Source organism: Pholcus phalangioides, unplaced genomic scaffold, assembly GCF_987345545.1.
Source record: "Pholcus phalangioides strain wild (caught in Gottingen) unplaced genomic scaffold, Ppha-v1.0 ptg000009l_1, whole genome shotgun sequence".
Lineage (NCBI taxonomy): Eukaryota > Metazoa > Arthropoda > Arachnida > Araneae > Pholcidae > Pholcus > Pholcus phalangioides.
In genome coordinates this window covers 6,090,258-6,112,247 of record NW_028301602.1, presented here as the reverse complement: position 1 = coordinate 6,112,247, position 21,990 = coordinate 6,090,258, and the positions used below count along the sequence as shown (strand labels likewise).

The following is a 21,990-nucleotide window of genomic DNA, read 5'->3' as shown; positions in this document are numbered from 1 at the left end:
AACTTGTGATTAAAAAAAAGCATATTTACTGAAATAAGACTGTTTACACAGTGGAAAAAATGGTTTTGTCCTACAAAATACCAATTTCGGGTACCATATGTAATGGTTATTTGCTTATTAACCTTTTTTAGCGGCCAATGTTCCTGATGTTTTCATAATTAGATATAAAATTATTTTTTCGTTTATGAACAAACTTGATTTTTAATTCTTGAAGCCGTGATTCCGAACTTAATTTGCGGAACGAAAATTTCATTCATTTCGGTACTTATGTCGTGGGTCTCAAATCTGTTTTTTTTTCAATTCATCAGTTTTCAAGGAAGAACAACATTTAATTTTCCTTAATATTGATTTTCTACGGACTTGAGCTAGTCCAAATAATATACGGGGGAAGTCTTTTTTTTCGATGAATTTTTGAGTTCATTATTTCAAATAAATAGTATCATAAGGTGAAATAAGAGGGGGGAAAAATTCTGATAATCAATTCAAATCTGAATTCTGCCGGAAAAGGAGGGAAAAACATTTCAAGGACTTCATACCCTTTCATCCAAGATTTTTCGTATTTTCTCAATATGTGGCTGTAGATTTTTCAAGTTCTAAAGTAAAAAAAGTACTAATAATGAAATAAAATGCTACTGTATGAGGTAATCTAACAGACGTGCAAAACCTGCATTTCTTGAATATTTAATTGAAAAATCTCGCTGCGGGATGGAAACCGAACTCCAGTAGCACAACGATATCGTCAGGATGTCGTATCGTTACCGGTCCGACGTAGCAACATCGAATGATTATCGAACGTCGGAAAGAGGTCGGAAGTTTTTTCGTGTCCGATATCGAACGATATAGTGAAAATGCGTTCACTCAATAAACGACGAAATGTCGTTTTTCCTAAAATTGGTTATTACTCTCATTTTTATAGCATTTCGTTTCGAAGGAGAATATCTTGTACGATAATCAGTACTTTTTGAAATAATCCAAATTTCTTTATATGTCAAATTATATCGACAAATTTGTCATTTCTACGTCGAACGATATCGAAATCTGTATTTCGTTTTATATCGATGTGGTACTGGAAAACCCATCTTGGGAATGTGAGAGTTAATCATGTACCAACTAATTTCTGAAATTTTCGGTCCCGTCCCTTTCAAAACTGAAATGACAGAGAGGGAGAAAGAAAGTGAGAAATTTTCTCATAAAGAAAACTTATGAGACATTCTTGTAAAAACATTTAATCGTATATATATCGTTAGACTGAAAAATATAAAATTCAATCACAGTACAACGAGAAAACATCCTTCCAAGGAGAGGTTGTGTGGGGGATGGTAAGGGGTTTGGGGGGGGGGTCAAAATCACAATATTAAATAGTTCTCTCATTCTTCTTTTGTCCAGATCAATAGTCTCTGTTTGGTGCTCAGAAAACAAAAAGTGATTTAGTTCAGTGGCTGATTTTTTTTGTTTTTCATTTCCTTTTGAGCATAGGGAGAAACACAAGCGATGAATTCAAGTAGGTCCTTGCATTGGCTTCGCGCAAGCGCTCCAATGTTGCTCTGATGTCCCCGTTGCGACGTTGCCGTGATATTGGCTGCTGGCTGTTCCACTCGCGTGCGAAGCGGCTTCTGATCCAGCTGAAATTTGAAAGGGGGGGGAAAAAAAAAGTTAACATTCACTTTTTAAAAGCATATATTTACGCTGCATTAAATTTTTACATATATGTGTGGCCTTGGCTGTTTCGCTTGAGAATATTCGCAATTTGGTCAGTTTCTATTGTGATTTTGGGGCCGAGATGAATTGTGGGTAGGAATGCATTCTTGTGCGACAGGTTCATTAATCCTTTCCTTGAGAGTAGGGATACATAATATGAGCTGCCTCATCCCTTTGAAGTTGCTTTTGTCGACTTAGCTCAATGGTCATGATCTCAGATCAGGTGTGTGACGCCACTGCTTTAATGCATTTTAACTAAAATGCGACCTGGAAATACCAGGTAGCCAATGACAATTCACGGGTTCTCTCAAGGGCAATGGCGTCACCTGACACCGACTCCGGCACGTCATGAGACAGCGCTTATTATTTGACCTTGTTTCTTATGTACATCTATTGCAGTACATTGACTGGTCATTTAAGTGAATGACTCGAAACGTTGGAGAGATGAGTTTTATTCTGAGTAAATTTTAGGACCATTTTCCAATTAGTATTAGCAAGTTTTTGAAGCACTCGTCGTTTTGTCAGGGACGTTTTTGAGACGTTTATTGTTTAGAATACAAAGATCTTAAAACCGCTGTTATTTGGTCGGGCAAGGTTTTGGAATTTTTTTTTTTATTATTTGTTTGGCAAAGTTTTGAAGTAGTTATTATTTGGTCTAGCAAAGTTTTGAAGTAGTTATTATTTGGTCTAGCAAAGTTTTGAAGTGATCATTATTTTATCTGTCTCTTTCTTGAAGCATTTACTATTTGGTCTGCAAGTTCTTAGTTCTCGCTACATGGTCTGACATATCTTTTGGATCATTTCCCTGTTGGTATTAGCTAATTCTTGAAACAATTGCTACCTGGTCTGGTAAGTTTCTTGGCCATTTCCCAGATGGTATTAGAAACTTCTTAAAGCATTTACTATTTTTCCAGGAAAGATTTATGTTGGAATATTTACTATTTGGACGTAAAAGTTTCCATTCTGAAAAAAGTTTGAGTTTCTCAACTTTATTCTCTCCGTAGTTCTTGGGTAGAGTTTAGATTTGTACTTGCTTGATAAATGATAACTGCAGATATAGGTAATTAATTTATAACTAAAGATATATGTAATTAATTATTTTGATTGGTTATAGTTAATCAGTCAAGAGATTTTTTAAGTGATTAAAAACTGCAGTCTTGTTTATGCAGAAACTTTTTTAATATGTAAAATATATTCAGAGACTGGAAGTTCTGCTCTGAAATGTTTTTTCTGTAACGCGAATATTTATGAGGGTAAAAGTTCCAAAAAACGCACCATTTTTTTTTAGCGGTGATATATTATAATTTTCCGTAGCTATATATATATCGACATGCGTTTGGAACCAAACGGTATTGAATGACCAAACTTGGTTTTTCCCTCTGGTTTCGAATCAAGCTTATTTATGCTCATAATCCTTTGATTAACGTACAGACAGACGCTGTCATTTTATACCATGAAATACGAGAGACTTTAAGATTCGCAACGGAGCGGAATCCGTTACAACGGATAATACAAAGATAGATAGAGAGAAAGACTGCATTTTACCGTCCAACGCATCTGAGACCCCTTTTACCCCCAGTCCCTTTTCTACCCGGAAAACCTTGAATTTATACATAAATTCCTAGGGAAGAACAGCAGCAGCAGCAGAAGCCTCCTCGTCTACGCATCTCTAATCAAAATTGATGATCAAACGTTCCGAAGCGAAGACCCCTCCTTTTAAATGCTGTAGATACAAACTTTGCATAAAGTCGTTAATCTAGGAATCAAAGGAAATTTCGCTCCGCTTCAAACCAGAAGATGCTAAAGCTTTTGTTGGAAGAAGAGCAGGAGTGGGCCGAAAATCTCCTGGTCCGTACGAACTTATCCATTGGTCGGAGTAGAAGTAGTCGCGTGCGTACGTACGTACCTTGTTTGTAAGAGGCCGAAGTGCACATGGGTCTGGTTGGACAACGTTTTATCGTAGCAAACAGTCCGTCCGAATCCTGAAAAGAAAGTCATTCTTCGATTTAGGAAATTTCAGTAGTGGACGGCAGATTGAATATTATTCGAATCTTTACATTCAATTCAATTAGGAATTTGTTAGATTTTCAAGTGAATGGTGATTTCAATTTCAAAACATGTTTAAATAAACCTAATTTTAGAAATGTGATAGAACGTTTTTGCTTAATTAATCATAGATTGATTGTGTTTTCCCGCATACTATATATCGGTTGATGCACATTCTGCATGTGATGTGCATATTATACCGTATACTACAAGGATACTCAATATTTTGTAGAGTGCTGGAAACTTCATTGGTTTGAATACGAGTCGTGGACCACATAAATGATTTTGAAATGTGTCACGGGTCACTCAAGTTTACTGGAAATGTTCCTCGGGTTACTTAAGTGAAAATGAGAATATGCTGCAAGTGATCTAGAACAGTTTCAAAGGTAATTAATTGATCTGTAAATGTGCCGCAGGTCGCTTCAGTTGCCTGAGAATGTGTCGCGGGCAGCGTTTTCTGAAAAAAAACTTGATTTTTTCATTCCTCTTCAAAATTTTAAAAGAGTTTTGTAAAAAGAGGAGAGCATTTTTTAACACGCAACAGAGAAATTATTTTTTAAAAAATACTTGGAATTTTGAGGAGTATTTTCACTCCTCAACGCAATTTGGAGAGGTGAAACAAAATTTGGTGAGCTGAAAGTTTGATGCGTGAATCATTCTACTACACACGTATTGGTGAACACTGATCGCGGGTTTTAATTTTGTTTTGCACTGCTTAATTCATTTTTAAAAATAATTAAGTTTTAAGTCACAGACCTAAAGTAAAAGTACTAATTAATGTTGAAAATATTGTCAACGCGAGTGAAGTTGTGGTTTACAGCGAAATAATAGCAAAAGGCAAGTAAAACTGCCAATCACAACCAAAAACATTGTGAAGGGCAAGTAAAGTTGCCATCTCTCGCTACCGCAAGTCACAATGGGTAAAAATATAATACCAAAAACCCGTACATGATTGACAAATATGTGAGACGAATTTAATCAATTCTGAGACATAGTTATCATAATATAATTTATATGATGAAAATAATCTTAATTCTTGATTTCAAAAATTCAAGTAAGCCTTCTAGGGGAAAAAAGGGATTTTACAAGAGAGTTGTTCCGTCCAAAATTACTGGAATGACCCGCAAAATACGAGCCATATGTGGACGCACTATATTCACGAGTTCTAGCCCGCGGGCAGCAGAAATACCGCAGATCTTGCCCACGGACTGAAAAGGTTGTTCACCACTGCTAAAGGGGTTCCCTATATAATATGTTAATATCCCTAAGACCACGCAAGTTTTCTGTCTCTAATCATTTATTTAATCGTAATTAAATATTATAAAATAATGAGGAAAATATCCATCAACAGATCTGTACTGACGAGCACAATTATCTTTTTGGAAAATTAAATTAAAAATCCTACGTCAGGAAAAATAAAGAATTAGAGAGATAGGGACTAACATAAACACAATGGAATCATATTCATTAATACAGCTGCATAGTCAAATCAAAAGAACGAATTAATGTTTGAAAACATCCAAGTGAAATCGTAACACACTATACGTTGCCCTTTTAAGATTAACTTGTTTTGGGAAAATATATTTATATAAAGCATATATAAGCATTGGAAATTCATAAAGTTTTTTTTTTTTTTGAATAATAACTCGAATATTTCATGAAAATATAAAAGTTTCGCTTCGAATGCTACGTAAGCAACGATATTATGAAAAATTATACAAAAAAATATAAATGAACAAAATGAAAGCTTAAATTCAGTGCCTACTGTATAAAATAACAAACTATTTTTAGTTATTCACATCCGGAACCAAATAAATCAGAATTTTCTCTGAACTTACACAAAGAAGAAACAAGCATTATAATAGACAAAAGTCTCATAAAAACAAAAGAAAATATATATTATTAAGGGTTATTCTTTTCTTTTTTTTTTTAATCAACATCCCATCGAGCGTTCGAGGGTAACGTTATATGCAAATTTATTGGGAATCCGTTGAATTTATTACCACCATTCACTTGAAATCAGCGTAACGAAACACTCAGTAACACAAGGAAAAAAAGAGAGCTTTATTTCATTTTCTTCGTTACGCTGAACAAATACCAAAGAATTTCAAATGAGATGATGTTTGTGTCGGTTTTGTTGTTGAATAAAAACTTTTACGGGGTTTCAATTTCATCACGACGACATATTTCTTCATATCTTCCCATTGCGTGAATAACTGGCTATAATAATTCCGCCTGAAATATTTACATATATTTTACCCATGAAATTCATATATTAGGATTTGATTTCTTACCTCTCGCTTGTAGCTGTATGGCTCTGCGTAATCCGGATTCTTTCCTGGAATGAAATGAAAATTACATTCATTTTTTTGGTTTGAGGATAAGTAATTCCCATGTTATGATAAGAAATGTCTGAGGAATTTTATTCATGAGGAAAGAAAAATATGTATTTTTTTGCGTATTAGCTATAGCGCTGTGCTTCACGGATATACTTGGGACATTAATGTTTGAAAACGTATGTGAAAAGGTAAAATGAGATATTTTTATGGTAAATTCTGCAGAAGACATTCTATTTGTTATTGTGACGGATCAACATATAAAAGTATGTTTTTGTTATCGTTTGAGCTTGTTCAACTTTATAATACATACATATGTATTAATGTGTGAAATTGTTGTTGTTATAAACATGTGGCGTCTTCTCTCACTCCCCCCCCCCCGCCCCTTACGCTCACCAACCTGAAGCATCGGCGTCAGAGTGAAAAAAGGGTGAGCTGTTTTAACTTGTGTGTATGTGTGAGACCTCATTGAGGTTACCCCGAATCAGTTTCTGTATATCCCTCACACGTTGTTGTCTATAATTTTCTGTCTCTAAATAATGTGAAACCAAAATCACATTGATAATTATACCTAAGAAGCAGGCCTTAATAAACCGAGGGTGCTCTTTCCTTGGGCCGGAATTACAGGGGAACATAGAGAGCAACTGCCCCGTGCGGCAAAATTAAGGGGGTGGGAAAAAAGAACACCGTTATAAAATGATCGAATATTAAAGTTGCAGGGGTGGCAAAATAATGTTTGACGCGGGTGGCTGAATCATGTTTGTCCCGGGCGGCAAAAATCCTAGTTACGGTCCTGGCTCTTCCAACATATTAGAACCAACTCAAAGCTTCGCATGTCTTTGTCCCACAATATTGCCCGGCACCGTTTCGAAAAGGCGTACGCTGGTCCATTCGATGTTCTTGAGAGAGGAAGCCAAAATTTTCCAGCTTCAGATAGGGGTCAAGCAAAAAGTGGACCTGTATTCATCTATTGAAAAAGGAGATGTAGGTAATTCATACGCTGTAAGAATTTCCTACGCCTCCAGAAAGTTACAACTTGCGAAAACACTCCTGTGTGCTATGAAATCGTCCACAACTGCAAGATTCAAAGACACGTACATTTTCACTTCTCATTATTATGAAGTTTTGGAGTGGTGGAGGAGTTCTGTGGTGCCATTTTTCACTCCCATACGCCCACCCACCTGACGCGGGGTGCTGGAGGTGAGTGACCTGTCTTCAAATATATCGGTATGTACGTGTATTAGAACATCAATATTAATGCCAAATACAATCGAAAAAACTGTGTAATTGGCAATGACACTCCGGGGCCGTTGTGTGGTTGTGCGGGCATCGTGGTGTTTGGGTTTGACCCGTTAATGGTGGCATAGTGGTGGACGGCAGAAGTCGGCTCTCCACTGATTTTCAACGTCGAGGTGTGAATGCGAGCCGCTCTCCCACCTCCGTAGAGCCTCCTGCAGACCTTCAACACGATGCTGAAACAACATGAAATTTCAAGCATTTGACATTGTTACAAAATTTGAAAGACAGGGGTGCAACATTAGTGTAACACAAAACAAGCATGGCTCTGAAATTATAAATACGTTAGGACGCGCGCGCGTGCCCACACGCATGCACAAACACACACACCTGCATGTACATTGACATTGAACATGGATGGACCGGACACACCCCGCTTCCCATCTGAAGGATACCTGCATGTACATCATCTCGTTAGAAAACCCGAAAGAAGTTTTCACGAGATTACGCGTACGGTTTTAAACTTCCCGGACCTGCAAATAAATTCATCGGAGTGGAGGAGATCGTAGTAGTAGTAGTATAGGTTACACTGATTCTGACTTTAATTTTTTTCATCATCATTACATTTTCAATGAATCCAGAATTATCATTAGTTCTAAAGTTATTACTTTAGTTAATTCCCATATTTTTATTTTTTATTTTTAGTGACATTTTTTTGTACATATTCGCTCAGGCATATAGGACGATCTAGGTTTTTGAAGCTGTGAAAACTGAATAAAAACCTCGTCGTTTACACCAGTAAATACGGTATTCTCTCGTATAGAGAGGAAGAAGTTTCAGTATAAAATAATAATATTTAGTGAAAATTTTTTCCAATTAATTCAATATTTCGCACGATATCCTGGTACTAATCGCGATAACTAGTAGAAAAGAAAAAATGTACTCCCACGCACTCTCTCTTTCTCTCTCTCTCTCTCTCTGTTTTACTGATATAACAATGAAATATATAGGTTTACGAACAAAATTAGCCGAATGATATTCTAGCCAAACTTTGGGGGGGGGGGGGTTGTCGACCTTATAAATACTTACAAAACATGAAATTTCAAGCATTTGGTATTAAAATTTTCGCAAAATATCGAAGGAGATTGCAGCACCAGTATAACACAAAACAAAAGCTTGGCACTGACATTATAAATACGTTAGAACACCACACACTCATTTTCCGCCACACGACACACGCGCGCGTGCATCTCTTCATGTACCAATTCGTTGGTAATCCCCACAGAAAGTTTCTAGAGATGCATGTACGTTTTTAACCCTTTGAGACCTGAATTAAATTAATCGGAGTACAGATTCGTAGTCGTGCAGATTTCATTCGGGAAGGGAGGAGGGAGTGCGAACCTCCTCAAGCTATCGAAAGCAATACACTGGAACTGAAACAAAGAAGAAAAAAAAAACCTTCACATTCTCTGATTTAATGCTGACTAGAATAAATTTTTATTCAATGTTTATTTTTTCAATTTTCAAAATTTTTCAAATTTTTATTAAATTTTTATTCAATCACTGTGGTACTTTGATAGTATTAGAATAATATGAAGCTAATCTCTCGTATTTCACGGGACAGAACCATTTTCTTCGTATTATCAGTTTTGAAGGATCTTCTGAATATACCGTAAACCCCTGCGTATAATTAGTAGATGCAAATTGCGCTACTTTGGGAGGAAAACGTGTTCGTGAAAATGTCATTCCTCGATAATAAGATCTCATGGAATGGAAAGGGTCATTAATCATATATTTGTAAAAAAAATCTATTTAGTGTTTTTACAGTCGATCAATTAATAATTCAAAAACTCTATTTTTAATAAAATTTTTAAAAAAACATTCAAATCTCTTACAACCTATCTGAGGGGGGGGGGGCGGGCGATCTGCAGATAATACTCAGGGGCACGTGATCTGCACACTAGGAAATTTCGATGATTTTTTTAACGTATAATCCGGACGAAAATACGGAAAATTATTGTTATTAACATGAATAGAACATGTCAAAGTATATTCTTGTAATAATACTATCAATGCATTTTTAATTCTCATTAAAGTATTATTGATATATCTTAATTTACAACGGGTTCAAATTGAACATTTGTTGTGGAATAAATCGAAGGGATATTCTTTGATAAGGAAAGAAAGTGTTCGAATGCATCATTCAAATTGAAAACGAAACTAAAAAGTCTCAAACAAGTAGTAAAGTTATTCTTTTTTACGTCTCTCAATAGCCTCTTTTTTTCTCCAAGTACATACCACTCACATCTCCGAACAAAGATAGACGTTAATAAGAAATGATATACTATTATTAAGGGCAGTTCGTGTCATAAAAGAAATGGACGATGAAAACATCTTCGAGGAGAAAAATAAAAAGGTCTCGTAGAAATGTTTTTCGAACTTCCTGAAGCCGTGAGTAATTACCTTCGAAATCTTTGTACTTAGCCACTCGTAATAAAGTGTGTCGGCTATTTTTTTCTCTTATCCTGATCACTCTAAAAGAAATGTGTTGAAGCTGTCGGAGACAAATGTCCCATGAAATAAGGACATTTTTATGTTATTTTATCTCCACATTTCCGCTGTAGAAGCCACTACATTTTTCACAGAAAGTTACAGCATCCAATCTATAATGAGCTTCAGTTGAGTATTTGTATCACGTACCGAGTTGTTTCGTTTATTTGTTTCCTGTTTCTCTTTAGGGAAAAAAATCATCTCGTTCCTTTTAGTATTGAACATCGATTTGCTACTTTTGTGTATGAGTTATTCATATGTTTCTCGTTTTTGAAGCAGATGAAAGCAAAGGAGAATTCGCGAATAGATGTATGTTTTCAAGCTGGTGATTTCTTATTCCGATTCATATTTTATGTTACGAAATAGCTTGAATTTTAGTTCGGAGAGAGTTTTAGGCGGCTAAGAAAATTGCTAATCGTATCACATTGTAGGATCCCAAGATGGCGACAGAAAGGGTCATGTGCCCGAGTGGCGCAGTGGCAAAGATGCTTGTCTTCCATTATGTAGGTTACCATCAAGGTCCATGGGTTCGAATCCGGGCATAGATCATCTAGATCATCAGAAGCAAGTTCTTTACCTACCGAGCCTGGGGCGACCACAGATGGATGGATCCTTCATTTCCCACCCAACTCCACTGGTTGGAAATTGCCGTATGACCGGAGTTGGTGTGCGGTGAAATAGAAAGGCTCCTGGGTTCGAACCCCACCGTCACGACAATGGTGGTCGGCTGAAGTTGGTTTTTTGTGGTTTCCAACTTCAAGGCGCGAATGCGAGCTGATCTCCCCTTTAAAAAGTCTCCCCACAGAGAGAAACAGACCTACAAACAGCAAGTTATAATTCAATCATAACACATCACTCACTTCACTTCTTAAATATAGACACTGAAAAATCAAACACAACACTACATACGCACTCAGACTGTTAGGTACACACACACACACAGTTACACTCCTGTTGTGAAGTCACACAACTTTCCTGCCAACGACCTGCGCGCCGTCGCCAAGAGGCTATTTTGGCGTAAAGAAAAACCTGTTCCGAAGAACGGGCAGAAAGAAAAAGAGAAAAATACAAGTTTTCCGTGTTCTGGTTCCAACAGCGATCGAGCGAGGTTGTCTTTACCTCGGCTCTGGTAATTGAGGCGATGTACAGTGAGTGATAAGGGAACCATGCGCTATAACTCAAAAATGTAAAACCAGGCTTAACGCTACTGTAAAGGCAGGAAATAAAATAGGGAAATGGGTGAACACCCAATTCCAATGGACTGAATTACGTCGAGTTGTACGGCGAACCCATAGGCGTCACGATGGAAAGAGATGGCTACACCCAGGCGGTCCGTCCACTGGTTCCGAGCAGATGATGTTCCAACGGTTCGACCACGATCTACAAGAACCTCGTCGTACATGGGTCCTTCCTCAAGAAGTATGACGTACTTGGAGTCACCCGGCTCACTGGACTTTTGTTAGTAGCACCTCTCAGTATCTTCACTTCTCTGGCCTTCTCACCGCGGTAATCGATTATCATTACAACCAGATCTGGTATGTGAAATGTTAATTTACATTTCTAATAGCTCTTAATTTCTATTCCCTAATCTTACCATGCATAACAAATAGTTTTTAATTATGTGACCTGAAATAGCAGATATTTCTGAATATATACCAATTATTATGAATACCTGGAATATTTGAAACATTAAAACGTCTTAAGCTCTAAATCTAATGTTAATTATTGTTTTAATGTTTTCTTTTGAATTGCCTCCCCCTCCGATCATAGCCAATCGCAGATCTCCCCCCCCCCCGGTTCATGTCAAATCATGACACTCCTGTGACATAAAAGCATTTAAATACATTTTTAGCAATACAAAAATTCTGTAATCTCAAAAAAATATATAAATATTATATATAAATTACATACAAAGTTGTATTGATAATTAAACACTACATACGCACTCAGACTGTTAGATACACGCACAATTACACTTCCGGCACAACTCACTAGGTAGTAAATCGCCCATAGATGATGATAGACTTGAGTTGTGCTCGGTTTGAAAGAAAGAAAGGGTCATGCATGATCGAAATCTTTGAAAAAAATTAGGATAAACGCAAGTAGTGCGGATGCTAAGTTGATTGACTAGAGGCTCAGTTTATAATAACAGCTACTATATTGTGATATATTACAGGAAGGAAGACGACCTATCTCTTGGCTGGATACGAGTGCCCTCTGGACGTCACGTGATGTATACCAAGATGTTATTCTCAGGTGAACGCTTCCTAGAAGTAGACAGACGTAGAAGTAGAAGAGATGGTGTGACCAGACGTAGTTGACGACGTTATAGAGACGGTCGTTTTATGTCGCGTGAAATGATCATTATTTTGTGGTTGTGTTAAATTTATCCAAGATTATACAATTAAATGTTGTTGTTATTATAGATGGCTGGTTGAAGTTCTTGATTCCGGCTTCGGGTGCGAAAAGTCCAAGACGAGCCGGCGAATTTCGGGAAGGACTCCAACCAACCATTTATAACAATAATATTTAACTTGATGATCTAAGATAATTTATACAAAAATTGCCACGTTTTTAAGACAAATAAATTACACTGGTCGAATGGTCGACGCGTTTCGGCTCTTCAATGGAGAGCCGTCATCAGGACCTCGTGGTCAGAACTCACACGAATGAAGAGTGATGTTTACGTCTGGTCGTCCGAAGAGTTCGCCTTTGTATTTGCTGCGTCCGAGTGGTCTTTGGATGCGAATTGGGGAGCCATCTGTTGTAAAGTGTTGAAAGAAGAGCCGAAACGCGTCGACCATTCGACCAGTGTAATTTATTTGTCTTAAAAACGTGGCAATTTTTGTATAAATTAAAACCAGGCAAAGTTACTCATTTTTTTGTGATAAGATCTAAGATAAATTTCACACAAACCAATATTCATTTCACATGGCGTAAACAATCGTTTATAACGTCGCCGACCATGTCTTGTTACGTCTATTCTACGTCTACTTCTAGGAAGCGTTCCCTATCAACCCCAGCGACTGATGTCTCCGTACACATGACGTGACGTCCAGAAACCGCGATCATGTGTGATTCAACAGCAAACTTCTTGAACTTGAGGCTTGTTTTTTTTAAACGCTTATATGAACCCTACACTTCTCAGACCTCCTCTGTTAGCCTGTAAATCATACATACTCAACCCATGGACCGTGACCTCAAACCTTATTTTGTACAATTGAACTAAGCTGCACATAAACATATCACTTAAATCGCCCGCGGTCCGGTTCGACTTTACTTGAGTAGCCAATGAACACACAGTTTTAGAGCACTTGAGTGGCATACGGTGAATTCACAGATCACGTAAGTGACCCGCGGCACTTTTACAAATCACTTAATTAATCAACCCGTGACACATGTCCTTCACTCTTCTAAAGGTTCATCACCCTAGCTGTAAGTCATCAGACATCCTGTACAGGCTAGGAAACAACATGAACATCTAATTATAGTTTTAGACTGGTCAATTCCTTCTTCACTGCTGGTCTTGAAAGAAACAATTAAAAAAAAGAAAAAAAAATGTTTGAAATGTTTTCACCAATCATATATCTTAAAAGCTGTCAAGGAAAAAAGAAAATTATTCAAGAAGTAAATGCTCGAGCTCCCGCAGCATTTTGCAACACTATTCTGAGCATCCAAAAATTTATTCAGAAATCCCATATATACAATAACACCCATACTTGGACTTATGTTACCCAGCGTTTACGTCGTCTCGCCCTAAAATTCGTATGTTAATATCAGTGACAAACGAAATGAGAATCTGAATTAATAAATTTATTTTTTTCCATATTTTGATCTCTAAAATCATATCTTGTCCTATATGCGAGTAAATACGGTAATTGAAACAATTTTCGTAATCGGAAGTTCCCTATCAGTCTAATTTTTAAACGGCTATCTATTGGAAAACAATAAGAATTCATACTCTGTACACGGTCTGTTTATATTGCGCATAACCCACAATGCAACAAAAATAGATAAAAGTAAAAATATTGGGAGTAAAATCTAAAGTCTGTATGTGGATGTTCCTGTCCATTGTAGGTTATATTATTTCCTGTGAAAAATCAGAACAGGAAGTTAAGGAAGTAAGGATCAGTTTTACAAAAACACGTCATGTAAGCGTGTTTACGGGCAGTGCGTCTTTGATTTATTCTTGTTTTTTTTTTCTCCAGAACCGGAACAGTGTCCGTTACATTGTGTCCTCTAAAGCGAAATATCGTGAATCTGTGTCCTTCTCTGAGGTAGGTTTTCCTTTGAATGAGGCTTCTTTTAGTAAGAGAATCCGGAATCATATTTTTTTTTTCTTTTTCCATCTTCTTTCGCTTGGCTACACCTTTTCGAAGAATTTCAATAGAGTTTCTCTTGACCCTCTTTTCTTTCTTTTTCTCCTTCAGTTTATGATCCTGTCACAATTGCTTTGGAAGCCTATCAAACACTGCTTCTATTCGCCCTTTTCCGGAACAGTTTCCTTTCTTTTTCCTTTTCTGCTCTCAGAAAGTCGTTGAAAGTTCTATTCCTTTAGATATATACATTGTGCTTCAGTTTTCCCAAGGAGAAGAGAGAGAGAGAGAGAGAAAAAAAAAATATTCTCCCATTTTCCAAAGGATACATTTCTCTTTCTTTGAATTATCATTTCTTCAGTCCTTTTATAAAAGTTCCAGACTGAATTCGGACTGAAATATTTAGGAAAGTAATCAGTAGCGTTTCTCTCAGAGAGAAACTTTGGAATATACTGGAAGGAAAAGAATCGAAATAAGTAGGGTGAGGGGGGGGGGGACTTCTTTTCGCCGAAAGGAATAATATCTGAGGAAACGATGGATGAAGAAGAGTTTCTAGAAAATACTCCTAAAGTTCGGAACTGGAATATATCTGAATATTGTTAATTCATACGTGAATTGTTCCAGTAGAATTTTTACTGATATATCATGCTGTTATCGGAAACAGATTTTAATGTTTACTCAGCAAAAACTGTAGCACCGATGAAACTGAAGAAAATTATATACAATTCTTGGCTGCAGTTGCATTTCACTTTAAATAACTATAAGTAGCGGCTGGAATTTTTCATCGTTGTAAATAGTCATTGAAAATATCACTACACACATTTATCATTCGGTGAAATACGTGATTACTACGCATGTGGATATTTTCTTTTAAATCTGCTTTTCCGCTACGCTTGAGAAAATATCCTACGCTATTGAAAACAATGGATTCAAAACTGTCTGACGCATAAAAATAGATTTACAAATAAAAATTTCAAAGCAATTGCTAGGATAAACAAAGGCCAGAATAAGTCCATTGATAATCAACAAATTTTTATATTTGAATGCATCTCTTTGTGAATATCAAGATCTTCGACATTTCTTTAACGACAGCATGAGCAAGGAATCTAGGTTTATTTTTTTTACGTCTCATGCACAGGGTGTCCTGCAAGTGCTGACTTTGCCTTTATCTCATGAATCGTCCATCGTAGAGGTATGATTTCAAATTGAAAAATTATCGCAAGGCGTTCACAAATTACCCTGTACCGGTATTAATACTTCAAAGCGATAAGCAATCGCTTCTCGATCTTTTGGCTAAGATCAAATATAGTATTGAGAGTGAAAATACAGTGCGTCACAAAATAAAAAAAATCTAAAGTTTTATACGGTCCTTCTGAGCTCTAACTCCCAATCAAAAAGTTGTTTCCCTGTCTCTCAGGATGCCAACTTAGAAAAATGGATCTTTGTTTGCTCCCTGTTTCTAAGTGCAATATTTACAGAGATATTCGAATTCGAAAAACTGAGGAAATCAGGGAAAGAATAGCTCTAAATGCGGAAATCCGTCTCACCCACATTTAACGTTGTTTTTCTTCCAAATTTCCTCCGTTTTTCGAATTCGAATATCTATGTGAAAGTGTAAAAGTCTCTGTGAATATTGTACTTGGAAATATGGGACTTTTTTTGGGTTGGCATCAGGCAAACAACTTTCTGATTGGAAGTTAGAGCTCGGAGGGACCGTATAGAAATTTATATTTTTATTTTGTTACGCACTGTATTCTCACTCTCAAAATTGGTACAAGGTGGTTTTTAAACACCTGTTGTACATTTTTTAAATTTAAATCATACCTGTAACGGACGGTGGATGATATAAAGGTAGTGGAATACTTACAGGACACCCTGTATACCGATGGCTTTGCGTTTTATAATAATTCCTTATTGCTTTAAATTGAGAACGTCAGATGAACATGACAATATTTGTAGACTGCTTCCCTGTTATATTCTTGTTTTTAAATCTACGACATTGTTAGCAAGTTTCACATCCCGCGAGGCAGTAATTTCGGGTCCACTATCCTTATACATAGTAGATTTATTCAACACTGTGGAAGAAAAATTTACTCCTATATTTTAGCATTTTGTCTGGTCTTGAAGGTTTTCTTTTGGTGATAAATTACTTGGACGTCTTGAGATACTTCTATCTTTCAATATCATTAGGTCTTCACCATTTCATAGTTCACCTGAAGACGAAATATAATTTCCAATAAAAATCGCCGAATGCTTTTGTCATTCTTCACATCTTTGATCACTTAATAAAGAAGGAAAAACGATGGTCTTCTTATAATTATTGTTAACATAAGACTAGCTTGAAGAAAGATTTATCCTTGACAGCAATGTCGAGTGTCAATCTAGTTTGAACGTCTCTTCTATTTTCTCTCTTATCACTTTTCCTCAGCTTCATTCTTTCATCAAAGAATGCTAACGTATTTCTTCTGTCGTCTTAATCCCTTTCAATGTCCTTTTGTTATCAAGATAAAGATACTTGACATTATCTGTGAACCATGTATGTCTTCTATGGCGGAAATGTCCGACAAAATGAGCTCGGATGAACGCCAGTAGACTTTTGTTTTCACCGTTCCGAATCCAAGACATTAACTTGAAGGTAAATAAAGAATATCCAATAACCGTTAGCTCTTAAATACGCAATGTTTTCTTATAGCTGATGTATTTTTTCATAGTTAATGACCCGTATTGAAAGTTGAAAAAACCATTTTAAAATTTATTTCGAATTCTACAGCATGTACAGGGGCTTTTTGAAGACGCGCAAAACCTCAAAAATCATTGAATAAATGTTACTTTCCAAATATATGGGAAGCCCTGTAAGTGTTAATGTGGCCTCTATCTCATCAACCGTCCGTCGGAGAGGTGGGATTCCAATTTAAAAATCCTCAAAAGTCTTCAAAAATTCACTTGCACAATTTTTGTATGTGAAATTACAGTGTGTCACAAAGTAAAAAAAAAAATCTGAATTTTCATACAGTCCCCTTGTTTTCTAACTTCCAATTAGAAAGATAACGTGAAGATCACGTTATTTATTTAAAAAAAAAAGTTGTTGCCCTGTATCTCCTGAGAAAAACAGAAAAACAAAATTCTATGTTTCTGAGTGTATTATTCGCTAAGATATTCTAATTCAAAAATCGGAGAATAGTTATCAAAGTAATAACAAAAAATAACGGACAACGTTGCTTTCCTTCACTTATGCTGTCCTTTCCCGAATTTTTCTCAATTTTTGAATTCGAATATCTCCGCTAATATTGCACTTAAAAACTTGGGTTGTTTTTTGTTGACACCAGGAGAAAAATGACAACAACTTTGTCATTGGAAGTTGAACAAGGACACGGTATAAAAACTCTCTTTTTTTTTGTATTTAATTACACACTGTATTTTCACTCTAAAAATTGAAACAGGCAAATTTATGCAACGCCTTCTGAGCATTTTTTAAACTAAAACTATACCTTTATGACGGACAGTTGATGAGATAAAGGTCACAGCGCTTACAGGACACCCTGTATATCTACACTTTCTTTGTGATTCAAACTATACTAAGGAAAAAAAATCCGATTAGAAACTTTAAGTTAAAATAAAAGAAATATCAACAAAAGATTTTAACAAATAAGCGAAATCCCAGCCACACATGATCCGCTGCAGCAACAACAACAAAAAGTCATTGTCGTCAATTGGGACATCTAACAGCATATGAAAAATATAAAACGCAAAGAATATGACCTCATATCCTATGTCAAAGACGATTCCAAATGTTTACCTTCAAACTGGATGCAGTAATGAACGTTTAAAGAACCATGTGCATAGCCACGCATTTAAGAGTTAAATCGTTTTCTGCAGGAACGACGTGTGTATAGTGTAGCTATATAAAGTTCATACAATTAGGAAAAGTAAATTTATGAAAAAAAACAATTAGAATAGTTATTATGAGAAAAAATTATAAAAAAAATGCAATTTATATGAGTTGTATATGTTCAGTCATTTTCTTTATTAAATGACACTAAAACTCTGAGGGGGAAAAATGCCCACATAAAGTTAAAATACTAACCAGGTATGGAGTAATGCGATGACTTATTCGTTTCTTTGCCACCATTAACCGTTTTCGTAATGTCAGTCATAACCAGAGAATCGCTGTAAGACTTCTGGCTTCCACAATCTGAAATTTAAATTAATATAAACTATCTCTCGCTTCCCTTTAAAAAAAAATCCTTTATTCACAAAGACCAGATTATTAAGATGCCAATGTATAATGACATTAGGAATAATGGGAAACAAAACGTTGAGGAGATGTATCTTGCAATGGTATATATCATTAAATTTAATGGTAAAACGAATGACATTACATGCTTTTCTGCGATTGTGGCCTGAACTATCGTCATTAACGTGGAATTTCTTCTCCCTCGGGTTTAATAACAACTTGAATGCGATGGGGAGAAAAATTTACTTCAAAGAATTTACGAATTGCCATTTTAATTTGAAATTTCTTTGGAAATATTGCTCAGGATTTTACTATGGAGGAATTATTCGGTTCCATCATAATGATTTTTTTTTTCCAGTAGCGTTTAGTATGAATAAGAACTCCAAACTAATCGATTGTCCTGTCTGATGGTTGCTGGATAAAATTACCGTTACATGAAAATTTACAGAACACATTCAAATTGTCACCAACTTCATGATAAAATTCGAAACGTTGAATCTCTCATGGCTGCTGCAGCCATGTTATTTTTAGTGAATAAAATTATAATTTATATATAATAGCGATTATTGCCTACCTCTTTCTCTTCTCCTGTCATAGGAATGCCTCCGCAAGCAAATCGTCAAACCAAACACCACAATAACCAGGATCAAAGAAGACACGACGACTGGCACAATAAGCGTAACGTTCAAATAAAACGGTTGTTCTGTTTCTTGTTTGCCATAAGCTGGGTATGAACCTATTCAGAACAAAATAATCCCATTAGTTAAGTAGAGTAAGTAACATCCATTAAATATGATGATTCTTTAAAAGAAATATTTCTCCACATAGGGCATACAGACCTTTTTCATGGTAGTTGAAAAACCCAAAAAAATCGAGACATTACCACTTTAACTTTCATTTTTGAAGATAGGCAGTTCGCCATAAACTTGGGACACATAACGTAAGGGACACACTCATATACGCAAAATTATCCGCTATGCACAAATTCGTCAGAAATTTCTCAGAAGAATACTTACGAGTCGCATGCGCAGTTTGGTTAATAGTAGATGTATCAAATCACTGGCTGAAATGCCTAACGATTAGGTGAATTTAATTTCGGATCTAAAATGGCTGCATACAAGCAGGGCAGGATTTTTCTTTCAAGGATTGATAAGGTCATTCCGTAGTTCCACTTCCATCATGACAGCGAGATATCTCGTTCTAGAGTGTCTGGAAAAAGTACTTTTAGAGCTATCTCTTCTCTCCCTTTCATCACCGCAACGTTTCGTTGGCAACAATATGAATATAATTTGATTTTTTTTTCTTCTTACGTAAGCATTATTTTCTTTCTGTTGTTATCTTTCTTGCTGTCTCATGTTGCGTTAGCAATATGCAAATCAGTTGCCTGCCTTGGAAATCATGATTAGGGAAAGGGAAAAATACGGCTTCAAGTAGAAAAAAATGTTTTACACATATAAGGTAAGGGTGGTGGATATCAAAGGAAATCTTTGCTTCACTCATCGTTTTTTCCCTTTATTTCCTAAATTTTAACTAGGATTTTCAGTTTCAGTGATATACCACTTTTACTTCAACATTGTCCACATTTATTGCCTAAAACCTGAACGAGAATGGGATTTACTGATTAAATTTTCTAACATTTCAATAATGCTCACAAATGATCATTCACCAAGCACATTCGACATTGTTCAAATCCTTTCAGTGTGAAACTTCTATTCAGAATTCTATGCCACTTCAGCTTTTTTGTTACCATAACTCTCTTCTTTTACGACTTCTAGTAACACTGAAAACAAATCCTTTCCGCCTGAGCTGTTTTAGTACTCAAAAATTCATGAAAGAATCTTTTTTTGCAAAGCCATATAGAGTTTAGAGATTTCAGTAGAAATTATTCTGGCGGAAAATATGGCATATTGAAGTGCTCCTTTTTTACTTTTCCTTTTTCTTTCTTATGCTTAAAAACGAAAAGTAAACTCATACATTTTTTTTTATAAATGCGATTTATTTCTCAAAAAGAGCTGCAGAATCCGAAAACAGTGCTGTGAGTTTTCTATGCGGGAGGTATAAGAGTTCGATCTCATCCTCATCATAGCCGGAGCAGTACAGCAATTGTTTACCCGTTGTCGGTATGACTTCCAGTTCAGCGTCGATGAAAAATTCGTCGTTGAGCTTTGACCGATCCGAAAAAAATTCCTTTATATTAATTGTTTCCGAAGTGTGGGTCCAGGAGGTTCGCGAGAGGGTCTCCAAAATTGAAACGTTTGAATGATAATTTCTTTTTATTTTTCGCAAAGTAATACGTCAAATCTAAAAAATTCATCAATTCAGCTGAAGAGCTACTTACCATAAATGTATCACATGTAATAGCATATTATCAGATTCTACATACACAATAATCAAGTTAATAGATCAAGTTTTAACAGATCAAATAAATATTTTTTCTGCGGATTCAGGAAAAATCAATCGATTTTAAAATATTTTGATATAATCGTATAAAAAATTTAAAACACATAATAAGGAGTAAAGCGAATATATGAGTAGTATGGTGGTATGTAGATGGATGTATATTGTACTTATACAGGTTGCGTTGATGTCGTCTTTATCTCATCAACCATCCGTCGTAGATGTACGATTCCAACTGAAAAAATGCTCAATAGCCGTTCAAAAATATTCCTGTACCAGATTTGAGAGTGCAAATGCAGTGGGTCACAAAAAAATTTTTTTTTTCATTTATACGATTCCAATGTTCCCTAACTTCCAATTGCAAAGTTTCTTCCCTGTATCTCCAGAAGCCAACAGAAAAAATTTCAAATTTCTAAGTGCTATATTCGCTAAGATATTTAAATTCAAATGTGTGTCATTTCCCGTTCTTTTCAATTTTTTAATTCGGATATCTCGACAAATATTGCACTTAGAAACTTGAATTTTTTTCGTTGGCGTCAGGAGAGACAAGGCGAAAACTTTCTTATTGGAGGTTAGAAAACAGGTGGACCATATAAAAATTCAGATTATTATTTTTTTTGTTCCCCACTGTATTTTCAATCTTGGAACTGGTACAGGGTAGTTTTTGAACGCCTTTTAAGTATTTTCTAAATTGAAATTGTACATCTACGACGGACGGTTGATGAGATAAAGACCGCATTAGCACTTACAGTGCACGCTGTATACGGGGTGATTCAGAAAAAATGGGAAAAACTTTAAGAGTTGATGGTACACATCAATACAAACAATTATCATCAAAGTTGCATGGTCTAACATGAAACGCAAACGCGCTGGCGTGTTTCGAAACGGCCTCTCCGCAAACGTTAAAACGACATTCCTGTTGAAATTTATCGGGAGAAAAAAACACCATGCATGCAAATGTAACCTGGAGAAGAAGAAGAAGAAGCTGTATGCAAATCTGCGTCACAGTGAATAAAAAGCGCGGACTCAGTATTACTAAAGTGCGGCATTATCCCGTACGTTACAACTGTTAGAACGGTTGCACGCTAGAATAGCTTCAAAGGGCCGGCATCCGCACCTTTTATTCACCGTGAGGGAGATTTGCATACGGTTTGTTCTTCTTTCCCAGATTACACTT

At 36.0% G+C, this 21,990-nt stretch overlaps 1 protein-coding gene across 1 annotated transcript in view; it reads right to left on the bottom strand.

The window, feature by feature from the left end:
* Positions 1-1,215: 1,215 nt before the first annotated feature.
* LOC149081678 (cell adhesion molecule Dscam1-like) overlaps positions 1,216-21,990 on the bottom strand; it is a 205,439-nt gene continuing 184,664 nt past the window's right edge. Inside the window, exons 23-27 of the mRNA XM_089237082.1 lie at positions 18,991-19,152; positions 18,267-18,374; positions 6,039-6,082; positions 3,605-3,680; positions 1,216-1,622 (exon numbers count right to left, since the gene is read on the bottom strand). Of these exons, the coding sequence (XP_089093208.1) occupies positions 1,498-1,622; positions 3,605-3,680; positions 6,039-6,082; positions 18,267-18,374; positions 18,991-19,152 (515 nt within the window). The 3' untranslated portion in view covers positions 1,216-1,497. The remainder of the gene's footprint in view (positions 1,623-3,604; positions 3,681-6,038; positions 6,083-18,266; positions 18,375-18,990; positions 19,153-21,990) is intronic.